Consider the following 21455-nt stretch of genomic DNA (forward strand, 5'->3'; position numbering starts at 1 on the left):
AAGCATGGTGGAAAGAAGAAAGTGCGGAGCAGCAATGAAGGTGACAAGAACAGCAATGCAGGTGACAATGTGCAAAGTGCAAATGCAAGTGACAATGTGAAAAGTGGAAATGCAGGTGACAAGAATGTGCAGCGCAAGCATGGTGGCAAAAAGAAAGTGTAGAGCAGTAATAAAGGTGACAGCAAGGTTGTGAAGAAAATAACCATTGAGCTGAAGAAGGAAATTGTAGAAAAGCATAACAGTGGTATTCGTGTGACTGGTCTGGCCTCGGAGTACAAGATGGCAAAGTCAACAATCTCGACTATTTTGAAAAACAAAGCCGCCATCAAAGGAGCTGATGGTTGCAAAAGGAGTAACAATGTTAACCAAGCAGAGGACGCAAGTGCTGGAAGAGGTGGAAAAACTTTTGTTGGTGTGGTTGAATGAGAAACAGCTGACAGGTGATAGCGTTAGTGAAGCTATGATCTGTGAGAAAGCCAGGAAACTGCACAGTGATTTACTGCAAAGAAGCCCCTCTACAAGTGCAGCAAGTGACGAATTTAAAGCCAGTAGGGGGTGGTTTTGAAAAATTCCGCAGGAGAAGTGGCATCCACAGTGTGATTAGACATGGTGATGCTTCCAGTTCTGACAAGGCCGCAGCAGAAGCCTACAAGTTAGAATTTGCGGAATTCATGAAGACAGGATACGTCGCTCAACAAGTGTTCAACTGTGATGAAACAGGGCTCTTCTGGAAAAAAATGCCGAACAGAACCTATATCACGCAGGAGGAAAAGACACTACCAGGGCACAAGCCCATGAAGGACAGATTGACCCTTTTGCTGTGTGCCAACGCAAGCGCCGATCTGAAAATTAAACCACTACTGGTGTACCATTCTCAGACCCCTCGTGCATTTAGGGAACAAAATGTGAACAAGGCCAGACTGCCCGTCATGTGGAGAGCCAATGCCAAAGCTTGGGTCACAAGGCAATTGTTTATGGAATGGCTGCACGAGGTGTTCGCACCCGTCAGAAATTATCTTTCTGATAACCAACTGCCTGAAAGGTGCCTTCTTCTGATGGACAATGCCCCGGCACACCCTCCAGCCTTGGTGGATGATATGGATGCTGAGTATGACTTCGTCAAGGTAAAGTTCCTCCCCCCCAACACAACACCACTTCTGCAGCCCATGGACCAGCAAGTCATCTGCAACTTCAAGAAGCTGTACACAAAGGCGCTCTTCACTAGGTGTTTTAATGTCACTGAAGAGACATCCTTGACTTTGAAAGACTTCTGGAAGAAACATTTCAATGTTGTCCACTGCATTAACCTCATTGACAAAGCCTGGGAAGAGGTCACTCCCCGAACCCTAAATTCAGCCTGGAGGAAACTGTGGCCAGAATGTGTCACTGAACGTGAACATGACTTATAAGGGTCTGATGCAGAGGTAGTGGAGGAAATTGTGTCCATGGGCAAGAGTATGGGTCTGGACGTTGATTGTGCTGATGTGGAAGAGCTTGTTGAGGAACATAGGGAGGAGCTGACCACGAAAGAACTTTCTGAACTCCACAGTGAGCAACAGAAGGCACTTCTTGAGGAGCATTCCACTGAGGAAGAAAGGGAGGTTAGCAGTGATGCCATAAAATCCATTATGCAAAAATGGAATGAGTGCCATGACTTTTTTGAAAAGCACCACCCCAACATAGCTGTCACGAACAGAGTGTTAAATCTCATGAATGATAATGTGGTCTCTCAATTCCGGAGGGTTATGCAGCGCAGGAAGAGACAAGTGACATTGGACAGATTTTTCAGCAAAACTGAGCCTGCAGCTAGGAGACAAAGGAGAGAGGAAACCCCTGAAGGAGATCCCCCTGATGTCCTTATGGAGGGGGGACTCTCCCTCCAAACAATAACCGCCTCCCACCCGCCTCCCACCTGCCTTCCTCCATGCCAGAAGTCATCTCAAGCAAGGTTAGAGTTATCTCTTTATACATTACTATACTGTACAGTGTTACAGTAATGTGTATTGTCATTTGTTTCATATTTTTGTGCTTCAAAAACCAAAAAAAAAGGTCAGAACGGATTAACCGGATTTACATTTAACCCTATGGGAAAATGTGCCTCGGTTCACGACCAATTCGGTTCACGACCAGAGTCATTTCACGAATTAAGTTCGTGAACCGAGGTATCACTGTATCTACATAGTCAAGGAAAGACACTCAAAAATAAAACACTAATTTAAACCTGTGTTTGAACCCAGGCTGCTGTTTGAACCCAGGCTGCTGTTTGAACCCAGGCCGCTGTGTTTGAACCCAGGCTGCTGTCTGAACCCAGGCCGGTTTGACTGTGCTCCTAATCTCAGCTCGTTACCTGTATAAAAGGCACCTGGGAGCCAGAAATCTTTCTGATTGAGAGGGTGTCAAATACTTATTTCCCTCATTAAAATGCAAATCAATTTATAGCATTTTTGACATGCGTTTTTCTGCATTTTGTTGTTATTCTGTTCAAATAAACCTACCATTAAAATTATAGACTGATAATTTCTTTGTCAGTGGGCAAACGTACAAAATCAGCAGGGGATCAAATACTTTTTTCCCTCACTGTATGTAGTGCTAAAGAAGTTAAACATAGATATGTACATATTTAATATAACTGAGATTTGCATCCCAGAAAGGTTATGCTCAGAACAACATTCAAGCAAACACAGGCCAATTTTAAAGCTACTTTATTTTATCTTGGTTATCACGGTAATATAAGCTGGCTTATATATATATTTGTTTCCACAACATACAAGTTAAGAAACCAACGCATGCAATGTGCTGGCGTGAATACAGATAACACCACAAAAAATATAGTTAAAAAATAAGTCGATAAAATGTCTCTTACTTGCCAACGAGATAAAAAAATTCGCAATTTCGTGAACCCGACAAAACCACCTCTCAACCGTCTCTCACGACTCGCCTTTCCATCCCGAGTGTGGTGCCTGCCTCTTTAACAAGAGCCAAGAATAATCCCACAATGCCAACACCACAGATAAAGATCCCCCCCGTATAGCCTCACTGTTGGGAAAAGTGCTGTTAGCAAACAGCAGCACGCCCGACCGCCTTCGTCTCCCCAGTGGCAATGTTTACACACTACACCAGGTACTCATTTGAGGCGGAGTCTTCCTAGGGGAGGCCCAGGACCGGTTTAAATAATCGTCACTGGTGTTGTCGCAAGCGGGAATCGAACTCGGGTAACCGGGTTCGTAGGGCAGCTGATAATCGCTGCACTACCGCTCACCACGACCACCACTACATACCGTTGGCTACTCACCTCGTGCAACAGTCCAAGATATGATCCTTATGGCGGTACCCCGGGGTACAAATTAAATATTTTATTTCTGGGAATTTTTTTTCCAGGGATGTACTTAACTCCGCGACTGGGGTACCAATCAATCCGAGATCGGTGCTACTCCGTGTACAGCTCGTCGAGATGAGTCGATTGCCGCATCGCCGACCATCAACAGACTAAAAATGACTGCATCGTGGACATTATGCGAAAGCCGGGGTGCTATGGTACCCCCGTAAGGTTCATATAATGACATGTACATTTGAAAACATTGATTCCATTCATTAATGTTTTAAGCATCGCAGAGGGTGAAAGAAAAGCGCCTCCAGTGGTTGTATGCGGAGCATGGAGCCATTGACACAGCATGCATAAATAAAAACACACCGATACTTAAACACGCACTTTGATGCACGTATAGTGAGCTTGCGAATCCATATTCATCGGTGATGAATCTGTTACCATTCCACCCCTAAAATATGGTCGTTACTAAATGTAACATTGGTGCATAAACTGCTTTAGAAAACAGAATAATATTTATACTGCAGGAGGAATCTGATGAGCTATGAAGCTCTTTATGGCCTATAGGGGCACAGGGTCAGAAAGTTACAACTAGGGCGGTAACCCAATTTGGCCATAATTGTAGTCAAGTAGATCCATTCGTACTTAAGAGGCCTGTTCGCAAGTAAACCTTTCTTTACTTGAAAATTGGCAATATTCCAACCATGAACGTTGAACATATTTAACTGCGACGTACAGTTATCCGTGACAGGACGTGTGGCTAAGCGTGAGACAAGAGGTCATTGGAAGTATTTTCGTGTAGTATTCCTGTGGTATCTAACCATTGAAAATAAGATGGTCAACACATCGCGCATCGCTTTCAGAAGCGCTGAAAGCGTCGCTTTCAACGGTGACTGGACTAAGATAACCAAACGTACTACACTCGGTGACACGGTGAGATAACTCATAACCCCAAAATATCAGTGGTTCACCCTCAGTTCTGTGACAGTCATTATGAACCACTTCCGTAAAACTTCGTTTTTGTAACTTTAAAATCGTTATTCTCAAGCCCACGCAGTTTTTCTTTTTGGCAAATTCAACAATTCTTTGATTAGGCAGCAATTTGGCCCATTCTCTGCTAATAATACACAATTGGGCCCAACTCGACTTGTTAAAGACTCGTTGGAGCAAGTGCTGTTAGCGAACCCCTATTAATACGGCCATCCACACACAGCACGCGACTGAGAGGGTGTACGCATGCTTAACTTATTTAACACCGTTGCTGGATAATGCCATTATAGGGTCGCACTCATTACACACGCCAAATGCTTGCCACAAATGAACCACAAAAGGAGCATAAACCATGACACTAACTCCAGTTATCCTTGCAGCAGCAGCAGCAGCAGCAGCGATTTTTGGCTGGCCATCGAATAAATGTGGTCACTGCATTGCATGCTTTCAGATGCACTGCTTCTATGGCCGTCTGGAATGCTCTTCCTTCCGATATTAGTAATTCACTGGAGCTATGCACTTTTAAATCTGGATTGAAAAACTAATTTCTTTAGAACTGCTTGTTGTTGTGTTGTTTTTTGTACTTACCCCCGCACCTCCAATTAGCACTGTTGGCTACGTAAGGCATGAAAGAAGTTCAACATACGTACATACATGCACACAGGGGTGATGGGAATTGGCGAGTGCAACCTCTCCACTCACTGGCCCTCTGACGTCAGAATATCGTACAGACGTTATTGGCTGGAACATCACAACCAGGCCCCTCCAGCACACCCGCACCTCCGATTAGTGATTGGCTACGTACGGTGCGAAAGAAGTTCAACACACACGCCTCCCGAGACGGATTTCTATGAGCAAACGCCTACACGTGGGCTCCTGCGAGTGGTCAAGTAAAATAAAGTGCACTTTTGACCACAAAATACGGACGAGAAGTCGCTTCTGTGAGTGCGAGTTGAAATCGCAGCCGTGGTTGATTTACCGATAACATAATCAACACCACTAGCATTATACTATCACCACCACTAAAATTACCATTATTCCCACCCTCATGATATCACCACCATAATCATCATCATAACCACAAACATCACAAAAGTCATCAGCACTCCCACCATCATCTTTCCAGGATGTGTAAAATAAATAACACCTGCCACAGCTGTACAAATTAGATAGACAAATGCTCGTCATGGTAACGTGCAATTTCCTCCAGGGGCAATAACCACACCACCAGCGAATACATACCACTGCACGGTGGTACAAGGGGCCCTGCAAAACTGTTGAATTTTTTTTGCGAAACGTTAGAACGGTGAGCTTCACAGACCACCGTTGACAGCTCTGAATAATGATACAATGAATCTGCAATGGTTTGGTCACGTGGCAATAAAAGGCAACTACACAATCACCTCACAGGGTGTGAAGGGAACAAAAATGCAGAAGATGACAAACGTGATTACAGAGACAACTACTCGACAGTACAATGGGCCTTTTAAAAAATATATTTCCTTAATTTAAGATATCCACTTGTCTTGCACATCCGGTGAGCGAAATTCGCACAATTTGGTGTTATATTTCTGATCATGCACTGCATTCCTGCACGTGCAGTTCACGGACTTGGTGCTGAAGACCTTCTTTCACACCGTACGGAGCCAAACATGCTAATCGGAGTGTTGATGATGTGCATCATCTTCCAGTTTTACTTGAACGTTGTTTTCCTCCAATGTGTTTGCTATGCTCAAGTGTCTGCAACGTTACGAGTTATAAGCTGCTGTAACTTTACATATATAATATATTTATTCCATCGAGGTCCTCCGGCGGGTCATTCTGGTAAAAGAAGCTGAAGGCCGAATATTTATTTACCCGCGTCAAACAAATAAAATCGACCGGCCAAAGGCTGCGGAGGGCAAGCGAATGTGGAGAGAGTTGACAGCCGAGCTATTTTTCATGGCGCCCACACATTCATTTTGGACAAACGATAGAAAGACAAAGAACTCAGAACACGAATGAAATACGAACGCAAATCACAACATATGTCTGTGGATGTGACGGTGGCAAAATGTTAATCACCTCGTCCGGTATGCAGGAGGTCGTGGGTTCCATCCCGACCCTGACACCTGTACATTTTGAGTTGGCATATTCTCCCCGTGGTCGTGTGTATTTTTCTCCGGGACCTCCGGGTTTCCCCTCCACATCTAGAACATGCATTGAGAGTATTTGGCTGCTATAAAGGTCCACACAAAAAGCCACTCCGTTGGGCTATAATTTGTGGCCAGGTAGCTTCTGAAAAGGAGCTACATAGCTCAGTAGTGGGCCTTACCTGGTAAAATAATAAAAGTTTAGTTTTTAACCACACCGCACACACAACAGCGGGTTCATGCCCCCCCCCCCCACGATGAACTATACACACGTGCAATACCAGGGAGCAAGGGTGGGTGGGTTACACTGGATACTGGTTTTAACTTGCTTCGAGTGAACTCCACGTGCCCTTACGTTGTAACCTGTCCGTGTTCACACCACTGGTGTGGAACGTGACGCAGGGTCACGTGGGTAGTACGTGACAAGAACTTCAGCTTAGGACCCACCCTCTATGCTCAACCCTAACCCCGATTGTCTGCCCTCTCACTTAAGAGTTTACTGAACATTATAATGTTTCAAACGAGCGAATTCATCCTTCCCCCGCACCTTCGATGAGCATGTTTGGCTACATACGGTGCGAAAGAAGTTCAACATACGGCAACACAGAGCGAATACAGCGGCACGATAGCTTCACTGCACTACGAACCTGGTCACCCGAGTTCGATTCACGGCCAAGGCTTACCACATCACATCCGTGCCAAGCGATATCTAAACCGGTCCTGGGCACCCTCTTCGATAGGTCTGGATTGACTGGTGTGGTCATCCGGACGTGGCTCGATGTTAACTCCCTCGCCTGGTATGCAGGTCGTGAGTTCGATCCCGACCCTGACGCTTGCTGTATATTTGAAGTTTGCGTGTCTCTCTCCCAGTGATCGCGTGGATTTTTCTCTGGCTCCTCCGATTTTTCCCTCCACATTGAGAATAAACATCATGCGTTCAGAGTATTTAGTTGCTATACATTTACACATGATAAGCCACTTTGCGAGCTATCATTTGTGATAGCCAGGTCGCTTCTTAAAAAGAGCTACTACGTTGCATAGTCCTGGGCCTTACACCTGGTCAAACTGTGTTCAAGTCTTCCTGAACGCAGGGCACTTTTAGGACACTGTGCGTTAGCTGTGGCCGAGAATCTTACTCTATAGCTACTGGGTTCATAGTAAAGCACAAACCACTATACTACAGCTCAACTGCATACGCACACACATACACACACGCGCAAATATACAGCTCCATCACCAGTCTCCCTACTAGCAATACGTTCTGCCAGTAGCATTGGGGTGCAGTCTCCCACGAGCTTTGTTCATTGTCCATGATGCGTCATCTGTCCCAGATGTGGCACCACCAGGAGTTGCTTTCAACCATATAAGAGCCCTAGATTAATCTGCATTGGCGGAGCAACGAGACAGGTTTTCCCGCAGGCTCGTCTGTACGCCCCCCCTCCGTAAGAGATGTCTCCACGTGTGGGACTTCTCAGGTTTACAATTGGTTCTTCTATGTGGCCACTTCGGGTGTAATTCCAGATGCAAAAACAATCTTGCAAAGAGGATTTTGGCCAAACAACCCAATGCAGGACACTGCTCAATTCGAGTCTAGCAAGTGATTATACTGCAAGCATAGCACAACACACTTTGTGATATTATACTGTATTGAATTATATATACATACTCTATATGAGATAAGATGAATTGCTAAAATGATGTCCGTCATACAACATCAAGGCGCTCACTGTTGAGAACCTAGGTTTGAGCCCTGGCGCTGGGCTTCCTTTGTGTCTTGTTACCAGTGAAAGAAAAAGCCACCTTGTGTGGCTGTGAAGAGCTCAGGTCTACAATGGAACAGATTTCACGCCGGCGCGTGCTGCCACGTGCTGCCACGTGGCACGTGCTTCACAAAGGTTTATCGCGCGGTTAACGAGAGGACGCTCTTTACACGCACGCTGATCTTGGAACGGGATTCCACGGTTGTCGATGTTTTCAGTAAAAACTGAAGAAAATGTAATCATACGCGGCATTCACCCAAGGGTGCAAGTGCCCTCTTCTATTATGCCGGCCTTTCATTTTTTTTTAAGTCTTTTCCGACCCCCCAGTTCATCCCGATCGGATGCCATCGGCATCGTGAGACGAAATAATCCACGCACGCAGATCGTCTCTCACAGTTGCCAGTAAAAACCCTTCACGTGACTCCTGCTTCCAGCCCACAGAAGCGGATATAACAGAGCTACCTCATGAAATCCATTCAAATGACATCTGATCCAAACAATTTGGCGACAGCACTTTCCCACCTGCTTTGCCACTGAGAATGTTTGTCGCATTCCAGCCAAACCAATATTTTCACTGACCGGGAAGCTGGAATTCAGTCAACTCACTTAATGTTCTTGCGGTTTTTTTTGTGCGCTCATAGGTCACCAGGTTGAGACTATCCACTCACTAACACTTGAGAAAACCAGTGTTATCACGGGCAGCTTGCTTCAATTCCTACCCAGGAGCTCGGCAGGTCTATCTTCCCCCGGAGTTGTGAATGTTCCGTTAACACCTAAAGTCAGTCTCTTTTCAAAGGGAATGGGCGCTCCTTCTCTTCTGTTGACCTCATGGACCTAGAATTCCCCCTCCGTGGTTCAGGAGCTCGCTTCCTCCTGCCATCCCCATTTTCTCTTCTCTTCTGCCTATGACCAAACTTCTCCATGAAGTTTCCGGCCGCACCTCATCGTAAAAAATATACTGCACACACGATACACTCACATTTGTTGCGGAATCTCGAGACATGGCACACGTCTCCATGCGCGACCACAAATCTAGACTTTGCTGCATTAGCTCCGGTGCCAGAGCGAGAGTGTAATTTAACCGATCGTCATCACATTTGGTATTTCGCGCCAATTTATCATCACAGAGGGCCTATCACGGAGGCGCCGCGTTTCGCGTACAAGTAAAGTCTGCCGGTAAAATAGGCGCGCCGCTGCCACATGTTTATTCTGCCCAGTTGGGTCAACCGTTGAGTCACCGCTCTAAATTTGGATCGTGACGCTGGCACACACACACGTGGCCTGCTCTTTTTCGAATTAAGTCACAGGTTGTCTCCGATGTCCACTGTGAAGCCGACAGCATGGATTTCAGCTTAATGTCGACAGTATTAACCAAGGCGGTTGCAGGTTCAAACCACGAACCTCTACACCGTGGGGTGGGGTGTGCAAATCCGCTACGGCTCAGGCATCCTCTCGTCCGTGTGGGTTTTCCTCCACCAGTGTTTGTTGTTTCCTCTTGCGCGCTGGTGATTTCTCCAGGATCTCCGAGCTCTTCTTCCATATGTCAAGAAGCACTCCAGTGTTCACCTCTTACACGGTGATGGTGAGGCTCTTCCAGGCCCTGTCATGGGTTTGTTGGAAGGGTGACCGCTCTCTTTTTGTTTCAATGAACATGTTTTCCTTGCAGCATGCGGTCCCACTCAAAGGGTACTTATACATCCAAATTGTTTGGTTGCCATTGTGTTTTTTTCCAGAAATTTGGAGAAGAATCCGATCGTTTTTAAAAGACGCGCAAAGGTGTGCTTTCGAAACAAGCAGGAAGGCGCGACTCCCAATACGACTTGCGGGTGTGTCATGTGACCACCCCATTGAATTATGTTCTCAGCCATGTCTAGACCAGCCAGCTGAAAAGCTAAACATGTGGCTTTTAACCAAGTGTGTGGCTCGAAGAGTTGAACATGAAGCCCTCCCAATTTGGCAGCGATAAAATGGACAACTGTAGTCCAGTTTCTTTCTTCTTAAGGCTCATCACTGCTGCAGTCATCAAAGTTCACCAGTGCCTTGAGCTCTGGGGAAACCCATTTGTCTCCAGCCTGCTGCACTAATTTTTTTCCACCCCGACCCATCCTCATCCATTTACAGAAGGCGGTGGATTTGAATTTGGCGATTGCTTGGTGGAGAGAGCCGAGAAAGGTCTCGTCTGTGACAGGCCAGGGGCTCACTCTCTCTGGGGTTTCCGCATCAGGTATTGCCCATACGACACGTCTACGCACTCTGTTGAGGAAATTCACTGCAATTCCTCCGTAGATTGTGAGCGTCTCCTAGCCCATTAAGAGTTTGTCAGGAGCTCAACAGTCCTTCTCTCAAGATACATGCACGCACATGGGTGTTCTCGAACGTCTTGGGTACTCTCTTTCCACGAGTGGCTTTTCTCTACCATCGCAGAGTGATTCTCTGCCACTCAAGACTTTCTCCAAGAAATTGTCTCTTTCCCGTGGGTTTTCTCCGCAGTATAAACTAGACGTGTAATCATCCCGCCACGGCTACCCTGCCAGCCCCCACCAGGTTACGATTTTGATAAAGCATCAGGATTTGTTGATGTTGCGATTCGATTTGGAAATCCACCGTGGTTGTCAGAACTGATTCTAGCCATGCACTGCTTTAGGCAAATTCAGGAGTTGAATTTAATCATCCTGCCCAGTGTTCACGCGTATATATCGTTTGCCTTGCAGTCTGTTCTGCCCATTCGGTTCAACAAATTATGATTGATCAGTGCCCACGGAATGCAGCCACTGCATCCTCCAAACACCTATTTTGTTCTACATTGGTTTCATGCCCAGGTGACTGCTTAGCTATGCATATTAACCCCGGGTTTTAATCTTTATCCAGACTGTCTGCAACTCACTTCTTGCACTGGCCTGGTGACGAGATGTTACTACCTCGCCTGGTATACAGGAGGTCATGGATTAGATCCTAACCCTGACGCCTGTATATGTTCTTTCCGTAGCCGTGTGGATTTTGCTCCGGGCACTCCGGTTTTTCCTTGCACATTAAAAAATGTGCGTTAAGAATATTTGGCTGCTGCCATAAATTTCAACGTGATAAGCCCACTTCGTTGCACTATCATTTGTGGCCAGGTCGCTTCTGAAAAAGAACTACATAGCTCAGTGGGCCTTACACATGGTAAAATAAACATAGTGTAACTCATACTCTATGTTTATTTTACCAGGTGTAAGGCCCACTGAGCTATGTAACTCATACTCACTAAACTCCTAAGGTCAATTCCCGACCGGAAAACAAGCGCAGTCCGTCGCGTGCTTCCAGAGATAACAAAATTATTACTGTGTGGGAACTCAACAGTGATTGACCCTATGTGGACTTTCCATCGACTGTGCGAGGAAGAAAGAGTGAAGGGCGATAGCGGGGAGACAAAGACAACGGGAGACACTCCAGTTCCGACTGTGCCAACTTAGCCGCCCAGCACTCTGGTCATTGTTAAGATAGTCACTCAAATGGAGCCGAGTGCTATCCCGTAAAACGTTTAAGCAGAGAGACACTGCTGTGGAGACGTCTTGCAAGATTGAAATCGTCTGCCGAATTTTCACATCCTCTTGAGCATGTGTTCTCTGAAGTTTGAGCATTCACCTCTTGTACAGGTGGGTTTTCCCCCGTTTCCTCCCACAGCAAGACCCTCCTGCGAAATTAGTCTTCCGACTCGGTGCGGGTAAGGACGTTGGAGAATCCTCATAGTCCTTCCTCTGTCAGCGGTCCACATGGCCACGTGAATCGACGCCCATCGATCGCAACTATTTGCGATGTCTGTGTTCCCAAAAGACTCCACGCACCTGCAAGGATTACCGCTATTTGGCATCAAACAGCGGAAAGGAAACTAAGGCTGTGCCTTATGAAATTCTCATCGCCAGCCAGTTACGAGTGTCAAAGATGTAGACTTTTTAAGGTTTTCCCAATAAGTGTTTAAAAAAATGGGAAACACAACTTGTCAGTTAAAAAGAGGCAATCACATGCTCCAATGGCCAGCATGGTATGTGCGCTGTTCGTGCAGAATCCCATCACGTGAGTAATAATTTTGAATTGAAATCGACAGCAAATGCTTTCCACAATAGGTGCGTTTCAATCGAGATGTCGGTTGCCGCCACTTTGTTTTAGCCAAAACTAAGCTGGAAGAATTGCTCCAAGCTGGGGCCCTACCCATCTGCCTCGTTAATTCAAGGTTTGGTGAAACATCGAGCAAAGTTCGCAAACCAAACCTGAGAATGTTTACTCCGGGTCTCCAGTCTGCATCATCGGGCCATTCAATACAATTCTTGGTTGCAACATTCCCGCGTTCTTGGAAAACATTCAGAAACGTTCCGATAACATATTTCTCCTTCCCGAAAATATTAAATGTCGCCTTTTATGTTTTCCTTCCAAATGTCAGAGCTTGAAGATGCCCAACCTCTGCTTTAACTGTCACGTTGAATTTCTTGACGAGACGAATTTCCTTCCTATTATTAGATCTCGAACTATAATTTGTTTTAAATCTCAAATAATTGTCACGTGCCCCCTTCACGGCTTGTAATTTTTTTTAACCTAATTCTTGATTGCGTGAGTTGTGAAGTTTAAGGTCGTGAACAGGAGACTGGTGTGGGTGATTTGATGCTTGTGCAGGTTTTCGGACTGGGTGAATGCCTTGCCGCACATACAGCACTTGAAAGGCTTCTCTCCCGTGTGGGTCCTGTGGTGGCTGTGCAGGGCCCCCGACTGCGTGAAGGCCTTGCCACAAACCGAACACTTGTAGGGCTTCTCACCCGTGTGGGTCCTCTGGTGGTTGTGGAGCGCCCCCGACTGGGTGAACGCCTTCTCGCACACCGAACACTTGTAGGGCTTCTCGCCCGTGTGCGTCCTTTGGTGGTTACGAAGGGCGCCCGACTGGGTGAACGCCTTGCCGCACACGGTGCACTTGTAGGGCTTTTCGCCCGTGTGGGTTCTCAGGTGGTTGTTCAGCGCTCCGAGCTGAGTGAACGCCTTGCCGCACATGGTGCACTTGTAGGGCTTCTCGCCCGTGTGCGTCCTCTGGTGGTTGTGCAGCGCCCCCGACTGCGTGAACGCTTTGTCGCAGACGGTGCACACGTACGGCTTCTCACCCGTGTGGATCCTCAGGTGGATGTTGAGTCTGCTCTGGTTGTCGGTGCTATACAGGCACTCCTCGCACTGGTGCATCGCGGGTTTGGACCACCTGCCGTGTTGCTTGATGTGGTCCTCGAGGACAGGCTGGCTCACCAGCACCAAGCCGCACACAGGACACGAGATCCTCGTCTCTTCTTTCATCTTTCCTGTCTCGGCACACAGACACACAAAGGAAAAAATATCTTCCATGAAGCCTTTAACAGACAGTTGGGGCATGTGCTGTTAGCGAGCACCCATTTAGGACGGCGCGGCACATGAGCGGGTAGGTGGACAACACCACGCCCGGCCGTCTATGTCTCGCCAGTGGCCATCTTTACACACAGCACCAGGCACTAATTTAAGGCTGAGTCGACCTCCAGGAGACCCAGGACCGGTTCTGATAATCGTCACTGGTGATGGCCATGAGTGGGAATCGAACTCAGGTTGGCGGGTTCATCACGGTGTAGTGCTAACCGCTACACTACCGCTCCCCACAGACACACACACACACATGCACAATTCATAACAGTATTTTAATAAATGCTTGTCATTCGTCTGCAATTTTTTGTCCAATACAATCGGGGCTGATAGGATCAGCAGCAGTCTACAGCAGTATCCAACCACTTCTCAGAGAGTGAGCAACTAACACCATGTCCACAGCATACATCAATGATTTATCAGTGGGGAGTTACTCTTCCATCTGGTACAGGTACTGCACCTGTACCAGATGCAAATTCTACTTGTACAGCCACGAAAGGCTTCTTTGAACTGTGTAGTAAAAAAAGGCGAAATGGCATCGGGCCCAGAGGACATGTTAAATAGTTTAGGGGCGCCACAGTGGCTAGATGCTAACTATCTCGCCTGGTATACAGGTCGTGGGTTCTATCCTGGCAGAAAGCCTGCTGTATATTTTGAGTTAGTATGTTCTTCCTGTGGTCGCATGGATTTTTCTCCAGGTCCCCTGGTTTTTCCCTCCACATTCAGAATCAACATCACACATTCAAAAGTATTTGGTTGCAATAAATGTCCACACCATAAGCCACTTCGTTGAGCTATCAATTATGATAGCCATGTTGCTTATGAAAAACAGCTATTTATGTGTGCTGTGGACATGCTGTTAGTCACTCACTCTCTGAGAAGTGGTTAGAGACTCTGCTGGAGACTCTGCTGTAGACTGCTGCTGGTCCTAGCAGTGCATTTAAATATTGAATTGTTGTTACCCAATTCTTAAAGCGAAAAATGTCTCGTTATTTTGGTTGCCGGTCCCTGGGCTAACAACAACCCTTGAGCGACACGGCATGGCGAGTGGGAGAGATGAAAGAGGTGGAGTGGGTGGGGTAGACATTCAGAATCAGGAGGAATCCGATGATCTATGAAGCTATTTGTTGTCTCACAGTAAGGGAGCCATGGGGTCAGAACTTTACAACAACAATACTCGCAAACACGATGGGAGTGCCAAGTACAAGCAAGACAAACGAATCAGCCACCACGCGTACAGATACAACAAACTAAACCATCCCCATCCTTCAGGGCCAAAAATAAAACCCGAGGTATTAATTTCACCTAGCAGCGGAGTGACAAATGCATACCTGTCAACCCCTTATCAGTGCCTACCTTATTCCAGACCAATTTTTCAGACCTTATTGGTCACCCCGTGCCGCTTATAAATCTAAACGTTCATTCTACAAAGTCCCATCACAAGAGAAAAACACAAATAAATGGAACAGTTTTTTTTTCTCGTACCGAAACGGCCGTACGGCGTATGGACCTAAAAAAAACTCAATTTCCATGTGCAGGAATACAGGGTAAACCATATTGTTTGACAGGTATGGTATAGTGTAGTGTATAGTAGTGTAGTGTATAGTGTAGTGTATAGTGGTGTAGTGTATAGCAAACCTGTCAACCCCTCATCAGTGCCTATCTTATTCCAGACCAATTTTTCAGACCTTATTGGTCACCCCGTGCCTCTTATAAATCTCAACGTTCATTCTACAAAGTCCCATCACAAGGGAGAAAAACTCAATTTTCCCCGTACAAGAATAAGGGGGTATAAACAGTTATGGGTGGACGGATATGACAACTTGCGATACATACTAATTCAATTATTATTGAACAGCAGCAGCAGCGGCGGCGGCGGCGGCAGGTATAACAACTGGGTTGATGAAGATGAAGTCCATTATTCTTCGTCAACGATAACAACAATATCAGCACAGGCGTCCCGAGAAACACGAAAAACTAGGCCTCATGTCGCCAGGCAAGTCCACGAGTCTGCAGAACCCTCGTCTCTGCTTGCCGAGTCTCTCTGTGAGTGTCTCTCTCTGTGAGTGTCTCTCTCTGTGTCTCTCTCTCTCTGTGTGTGTGTCTCTCTCTGTGTGTCTTTCTGTCCGTGATCCTCACCGTTTTTTGGGGTTTTTTTCTCCTCCCTGGCAGACGCGAGGCGCCAACTCCTTCTTTGCCTGGGCCGCGTGACGTCACCGCCTATGGCAATGACGTCACGCGCGCGCGCGTGATTCAGACTCGCGCGATGACGTCGACGAACGTGATTTTTTTTGTTTGTTGAAGGGCGTTCATGACGTCACCCGCAATCTCAGCTAAACTACTTTATTCCTAGATTTGAAGTTTTCGTGATTGCATGGATCCATACTCTTTGGTTCTTTCGGTAAAGTCACGTAGGTAAAAAATAAATAATCAAAGTTTATTGAAATAATAATAGAAATAAAATAATAAATCACGACGTTTCAGAGGCAACACAAGTCTCCGTCATCAGGTGGGACCGTCACAGCTAGATTTACTGTCTCGGCTAGATTTACTGTCTTAAGCAAATGTGTATTGTATTACATTCGTCGTGATTTATTATTTTATTTCTATTATTATTTCAATTAAATGTTGTTAATTTTTTACCTACGTGACTTTAACGAAAAACCTAAGAGTATAATGTCTGAATTGGTCTGTTATAAGGTCGGCACCAAGGCCGTAATTATAATATTTTTGGGGGGGAACATATCCCCCCCCCCCAAAATATTAAAATATGCTCAAAATGTCCCCCCAATATATTGCTATAATAATAATAAAAAGTAATAATTGCTATGCTATGTAAATAAAAACAACAATTTGCTAAACCTTGGCCACAATATCTGGACTTGTCTTGATATAAATCAATGCATAGATTTCTGTTTATATGATTATGGTTGTACTTTATTCATCCCTAATCTCAAACATTACATACAATGAAACAAGAAATGGTAAAAAAGTTAAAACAGAGCAATGTAATACAATACACTATTAGACATTATTGTAATAAATAAAAAGTCCATCCCATGTGTTAGTGAATTTTTAAATATTTCAGGCAGGAAATTAGTTTTCGAATTTAGATTTTTTTTTTTTTCTGGGTTGGGACCCCCAGACCCCCTGGAAGATTTCGTCCCCCAATGTTGACTCCATGGCTACGGCCTTGGTAAGCACTGATGAGGGGTAGATACGTATGTAAGTCACGAATAATGCATTAATACGTGCAGTATTTTCATTGAGTTGTATAATGATTACATCTACATAGCGGCTTTTCATCAAGGACACAGCAGCGGCAGACACTCAACATAAAAAATAATTATATTACTAATACATGTTTAGAATAATTTACTAAATTAACTAAAGTTTAATAACCGTAAGCGCATAAATAGCTCTTCTTGGTTTTATAATAATAAAATATTTATGTTTTATTTTTTATTATTTCCCTTCTACGTGACTTTACCGAAAGAACCAAGAAGATGAATCCCTGCAGTCACAAAAGCTTTAAATCGAAATATAAATAGCTTTTAAGGCGCAATAAAAAAAAAGGCCACACTAAGAGATTCTGATATCTCATGGAAGAGCGTTTATAGCCTGGGGGCTACACGTGAAAAAGCTCGGTCACCCATAGACCAAAACTTTGACCTGGAAATTCATAGAAGATCTGCATCCCCAGATCTTAGGGACCTTGAGGGGGAGATGTGGGTGCAGCATGTCAATGATGTTAGTGTATAACGTACCGTATGTAATATTCTACACTGAAATCAATCGTAGCTACTTATTTTGCCACGCACACGTGGTGCCGGTCGCTGGACTGGTTACAGCCTTTGGAGCGGCTTTGCCGAATTGGCCCAGGACCGCCAGATAATGTTGGAAGCAGCCGGATAATCGTAGATCAACTCTATTTCAAGAGCCGCAACGCATGCGAATGCCACGGTTGCCGACCCATCGCGGTTTTCGACCCGTCGCGCTCTTGGGAGTGCTCCTTTAGTAGCCACATCCTGCTGATGGGCGCCACGGTGGATAGATGTTAACTCCCTCGCCTGCTATACCAGAGGTGGTGGGTTCAATCCCAACCCTGACGGCTGCTCTATATTTGAAGTTTGTGTGTCTCTCTCCCCGTGGTCACGTGGAAATCTCTCGGGGTCCTCTGGTTTTTTCGCCTCCACATTTAGAATCAACGTCATGCGTTTCAAGTCTATGGCTGCTATAAATTTCCACGTGACGATACGCCACTTCGTTGATCTGCTATCATTTGTGATATGTCGCTTCTGAAAAAGAGCTACGTAGCTCAGTAGCGGGCCTTACCGGATTAAATACAGGAGTCAAAAACTAGTTCCTGGGTCTCCCTGCTAAAAGAACCACGGCTACTGCAAAAACATCGGTCCAAGGAGGCGCACGAGTCGATGGACCTGTGATTTTATTTTGCCGATACAATAACCCTGCTTTCATTTTATTCGTGTGTGTGTGTAATGCTTGCTGTGCATATATTGAAACACAGCAGCAGAGCCCATGCTATTCAAAAACTGTGTGCAGTGTTTTTATTCAAGTGTTTCATACATTAAGGTTGCAGAGATACGGATTCCTATTTATTTGGCGCTGAAAAAAGTCTTGGCAACTCTAAGCGTCTTACGTCACGGCTTATCTCAACCATTCCAATGCCCTGCAACGATGTAGCCTAGAGGAGTAGAGGAGAATCACCTGCAACACTCTTCCTTCCAATATTAAGACGCCACTGGGAACTAAACACTTTTAAATCACCTCCGATTAGCACGGTTGGCTACGTACAGTGCGAAAGGTCAACACACACGATGGCAGCTGTCCCTGTAAATGCAGCACCAGCCTGCAAGTGAGCATGGGTCTACCATTCGGGGCGATGTGTCTATTGGTTTTAGCCAAATAAGTAATTTGTGGGTTATTGATCACATTTGGCAAATTTGGACCGCGACTCCCAGCACACATGGCCTGCTCTGTTGTTGAATAAAATCATGGGATCTTTTAACGCCCACTGTGGAAGTAGACAGCGTTCGAGTTTTATGGTTATGACACACCAGAAATATTAACCAGGTTGGCGTCTGGCCTGGAACTGCAACTCCTCTGTGACAAGCAGCAAACATATAACGCCGCACGTGCATTATTCAACCGACGTGATTAGGGATTAGGAAAGGAGTAAGATGCAACACATCGCAGTTAACCCAACCCAAACCCGACTTATAACCCTAACCAAACTAGCCTACTAGGACTCTAACCAAAGCCCCATCCATAACCATTATTACAAAGACCCCCCTGTATAGCCTTAATAAACTCTTGGAGCAAGTTTTATTAGCGAGTTGAACGTATGAAGGCCGACCATGGCACACGAGGAGGTAGGTGACCAGCACCACGCCCGTTGGCCTCCTGTCTCCCCAGTGGCAATGTTTACTACACACCGCACCAGGTACTCATTTGAGGCTGAGTCGACCTAGATGAGGCACAGTTATAACAGTCCCCTATTCAATCTTGGTATTTACAACTCAACTATGGTCACGAAAATGTAATTGCAACATTATAAATATATTCCTACACTCACGTAAAAAGCATTGAACCGTGCGTGCGAACATCGGTTATATGCAAATGATATGCAAATCGCAGATTTCCACTCTTGGCGCGACCATGATAGTCCAACGGCAAGGCAAATGTAACAACAAAACACACAAGAACTTAACAAAACTGTACTGCCGAAGTACAGAAGAGGGCAGATAACACAAACAAAACGGCAAACAAAAACCTAACTAATTTAACCAATCCTTGCAAACGAGACGCGACGTATTCAAATGAGTCGCGACGCTGCATCGGAACGATTCAAGGATGCGTCCGCTCAGGGAGGAGTTGTCTAATCGCTGTGACTCAGCCGTGGGGATTGGAGCGGTTTCATCCCCACGTCACTCATCCTCCTCCTCCTTATCCTCTTCCTCCATTCTCCTGCTCCGATGGAGGAACAGGAGGAACAGGAGGAACAGCGGCACCAGTGCGGTGATCACCTGTCCCCACGGCCTCCCCCGCCAGCTCGGCCCTTCCTTTCCCATCCCGCGAGTGTATCCGCTGGTGGCGCTGCAGCGCCCCGAGCCAGGAGAAGGCCTTGCCGCACTCGTCGCAGGTGTGCGGCCTCTCACTCGTGTGCGTCCGCTGGTGGTTGCGCAGGTGATCGGACTGCGCGAAGGCCCTCTCGCACACGGTGCACACGTACGGCCTCTCACCCGTGTGCGTCCTCCCGTGGCGCAGCAGCGCGCCGGGCCACGTGAAGGCCTTGCCGCACTCCGTGCAGGCGTGCGGCTTCGCGCCCGTGTGGGTCCTACGGTGGTTCTGGAGATGGGCCGAGCGAGCGAACGCCTTGCCGCACTCGTCGCACGCATGCGGCCGCTCACCCGTGTGTACCAGCTGGTGCCGCCGTAGGCCGCCGGTCCACGCGAACCGCCGGCCGCACTCGTCGCAGGCGTGCGGCCGCTCACCCGTGTGCGTCCGCTGGTGGTTGCGCAGGTGGGTGGCGAGCGCGAACCCCTTGCCGCACTCGGAGCATGCGTATGGCCGCTCCAGCGAGTGGGCCCGCAGGTGGACCTCTAGGAAGCCGGCGTCCGGCGCAGAGTACGGGCACCGGTCGCACCGCAGCAGCACCGGCGCCGGATCCGGCTGCTGCGGTAGCAATGGCCGCGGTGCCGTCTCCGGACCGGACTGGGCCATCGTCAACCAGTCGCCTGCCACGAACGACAGCTTCGTCTCGTCGGCTGCGGTCATCTTCTCCTGCATGTGGACAAGCGGTTATGAACCTAACGATGACGAACGGTTACGAACGTGGCGGTGACGGCTTGTGCTTACAGCACACAGCCCTTTTGTCAGTGTTCTGTGTGCGAAAGGTTTAATCATTTTAACCATGAGATTTTTTTTAGGGTTAGATTGCGTAAATATAAATGTGTCACTAAACCCACCACCACCCAATACAGGCAATTAGTAAGGTTTGTCACGTAAACAAAACATGCCAATTTCTCCTTGTTCAGAACACCGGTGTGTTGGAGAGTAAACCCACAACATTTACAATTCGAGTACGACATTTCGCCAGTAATTACGATCAGCCTCATCAGGCGACAGCCAGAGTTTAACACGCTGGTTTTCGCGACCAATGTTACCGACAATAGCGGTTTTATTATGGTGTTCTGAACTAGTAACAAATTGGCCACGTTTTGCTAACGTGGCAAACCTTACTGATTGCTTGTCAAGTGGTGGCGGGTTTAATATTTATATCTACCTGATCGAACCCAAAAGAAATCTGTATTGTGGAAAGGTTTAAACGATGTATATTAGCCTGTACAATGGCTATCAGAGAGGTTATTTTTTATAATTATGGTACCTAAGATGCATGAAAGAGTCACACATATTTTGTCAGCTAACCTACGTGTGTCATTTGAACTTATTTCACAGCGCACGTAGCCAACTGCGCTTACCGGAGATGCGGGGGAAGGACGACAAAATAAACACAACAACAAGCAGTTCTAAAGAAATACGTTTGTCAATCTAGATGATGAATGTAAAAGTGCATAGGTCCAGTGACTTCGTAATATCAGAAGAGCGTTCCAGATGGCCACGGAAGCAGCGCATCTGAAAGCAGCAATACTTTAAATTGTCCCCGTAATTTAATTGGAAGCCCAAAAGTTTTTATTGCTAGGGAAATGAATGTGGCTCACAGGATGGTGGTTAAATTCCAGTTTAAATGCCTCATGGGACGAGCAGCTGTTTTGGGTATCCGAGGAGATAAAATATAGCTTTTTGGTTGAGTTGATCCTATGC

The 21455-nt window shown here is 46.4% G+C and overlaps 1 protein-coding gene across 1 annotated transcript; it reads right to left on the reverse strand.

Annotated features, from left to right (window-relative positions):
* Positions 1–2686: 2686 nt before the first annotated feature.
* LOC133359928 (zinc finger protein 135-like) lies at positions 2687–20435 on the reverse strand. The gene is made up of 5 exons (XM_061578489.1): positions 19603–20435; positions 17583–17641; positions 15750–15830; positions 11457–13519; positions 2687–11359 (listed from the first exon to the last, which is right to left on the reverse strand). The coding sequence occupies exons 1-4, from the start codon at positions 20418–20420 to the stop codon at positions 12777–12779; spliced, it is 1701 nt and encodes a 566-aa protein (XP_061434473.1). The 5' UTR covers positions 20421–20435; the 3' UTR covers positions 2687–11359; positions 11457–12776.
* Between the last annotated feature and the right edge of the window lie 1020 nt (positions 20436–21455).

The sequence above is a fragment of the Lethenteron reissneri genome, chromosome 66 (assembly GCF_015708825.2).
Source record: "Lethenteron reissneri isolate LAM-NWPU_2019-01 chromosome 66, ASM1570882v1, whole genome shotgun sequence".
NCBI classification, from domain to species: Eukaryota; Metazoa; Chordata; class Hyperoartia; order Petromyzontiformes; family Petromyzontidae; genus Lethenteron; species Lethenteron reissneri.

What these genes read in the sequence shown, in the direction of transcription:
- LOC133359928 (XM_061578489.1), bottom strand. Translation starts at nt 20,420, where the DNA reads ATGCAGGAGAAGATGACCGCAGCCGACGAGACGAAGCTGTCGTTCGTG. An exon ending in CCTCCTGTTCCTCCATCGGA is followed by an intron (nt 17,642 to 19,602) that starts GCAGGAGAATGG and finishes GGCGCCCATCAG; the next exon opens with CAGGATGTGGCTACTAAAGG. An exon ending in CGGGTCGAAAACCGCGATGG is followed by an intron (nt 15,831 to 17,582) that starts GTCGGCAACCGT and finishes TCATTGCCATAG; the next exon opens with GCGGTGACGTCACGCGGCCC.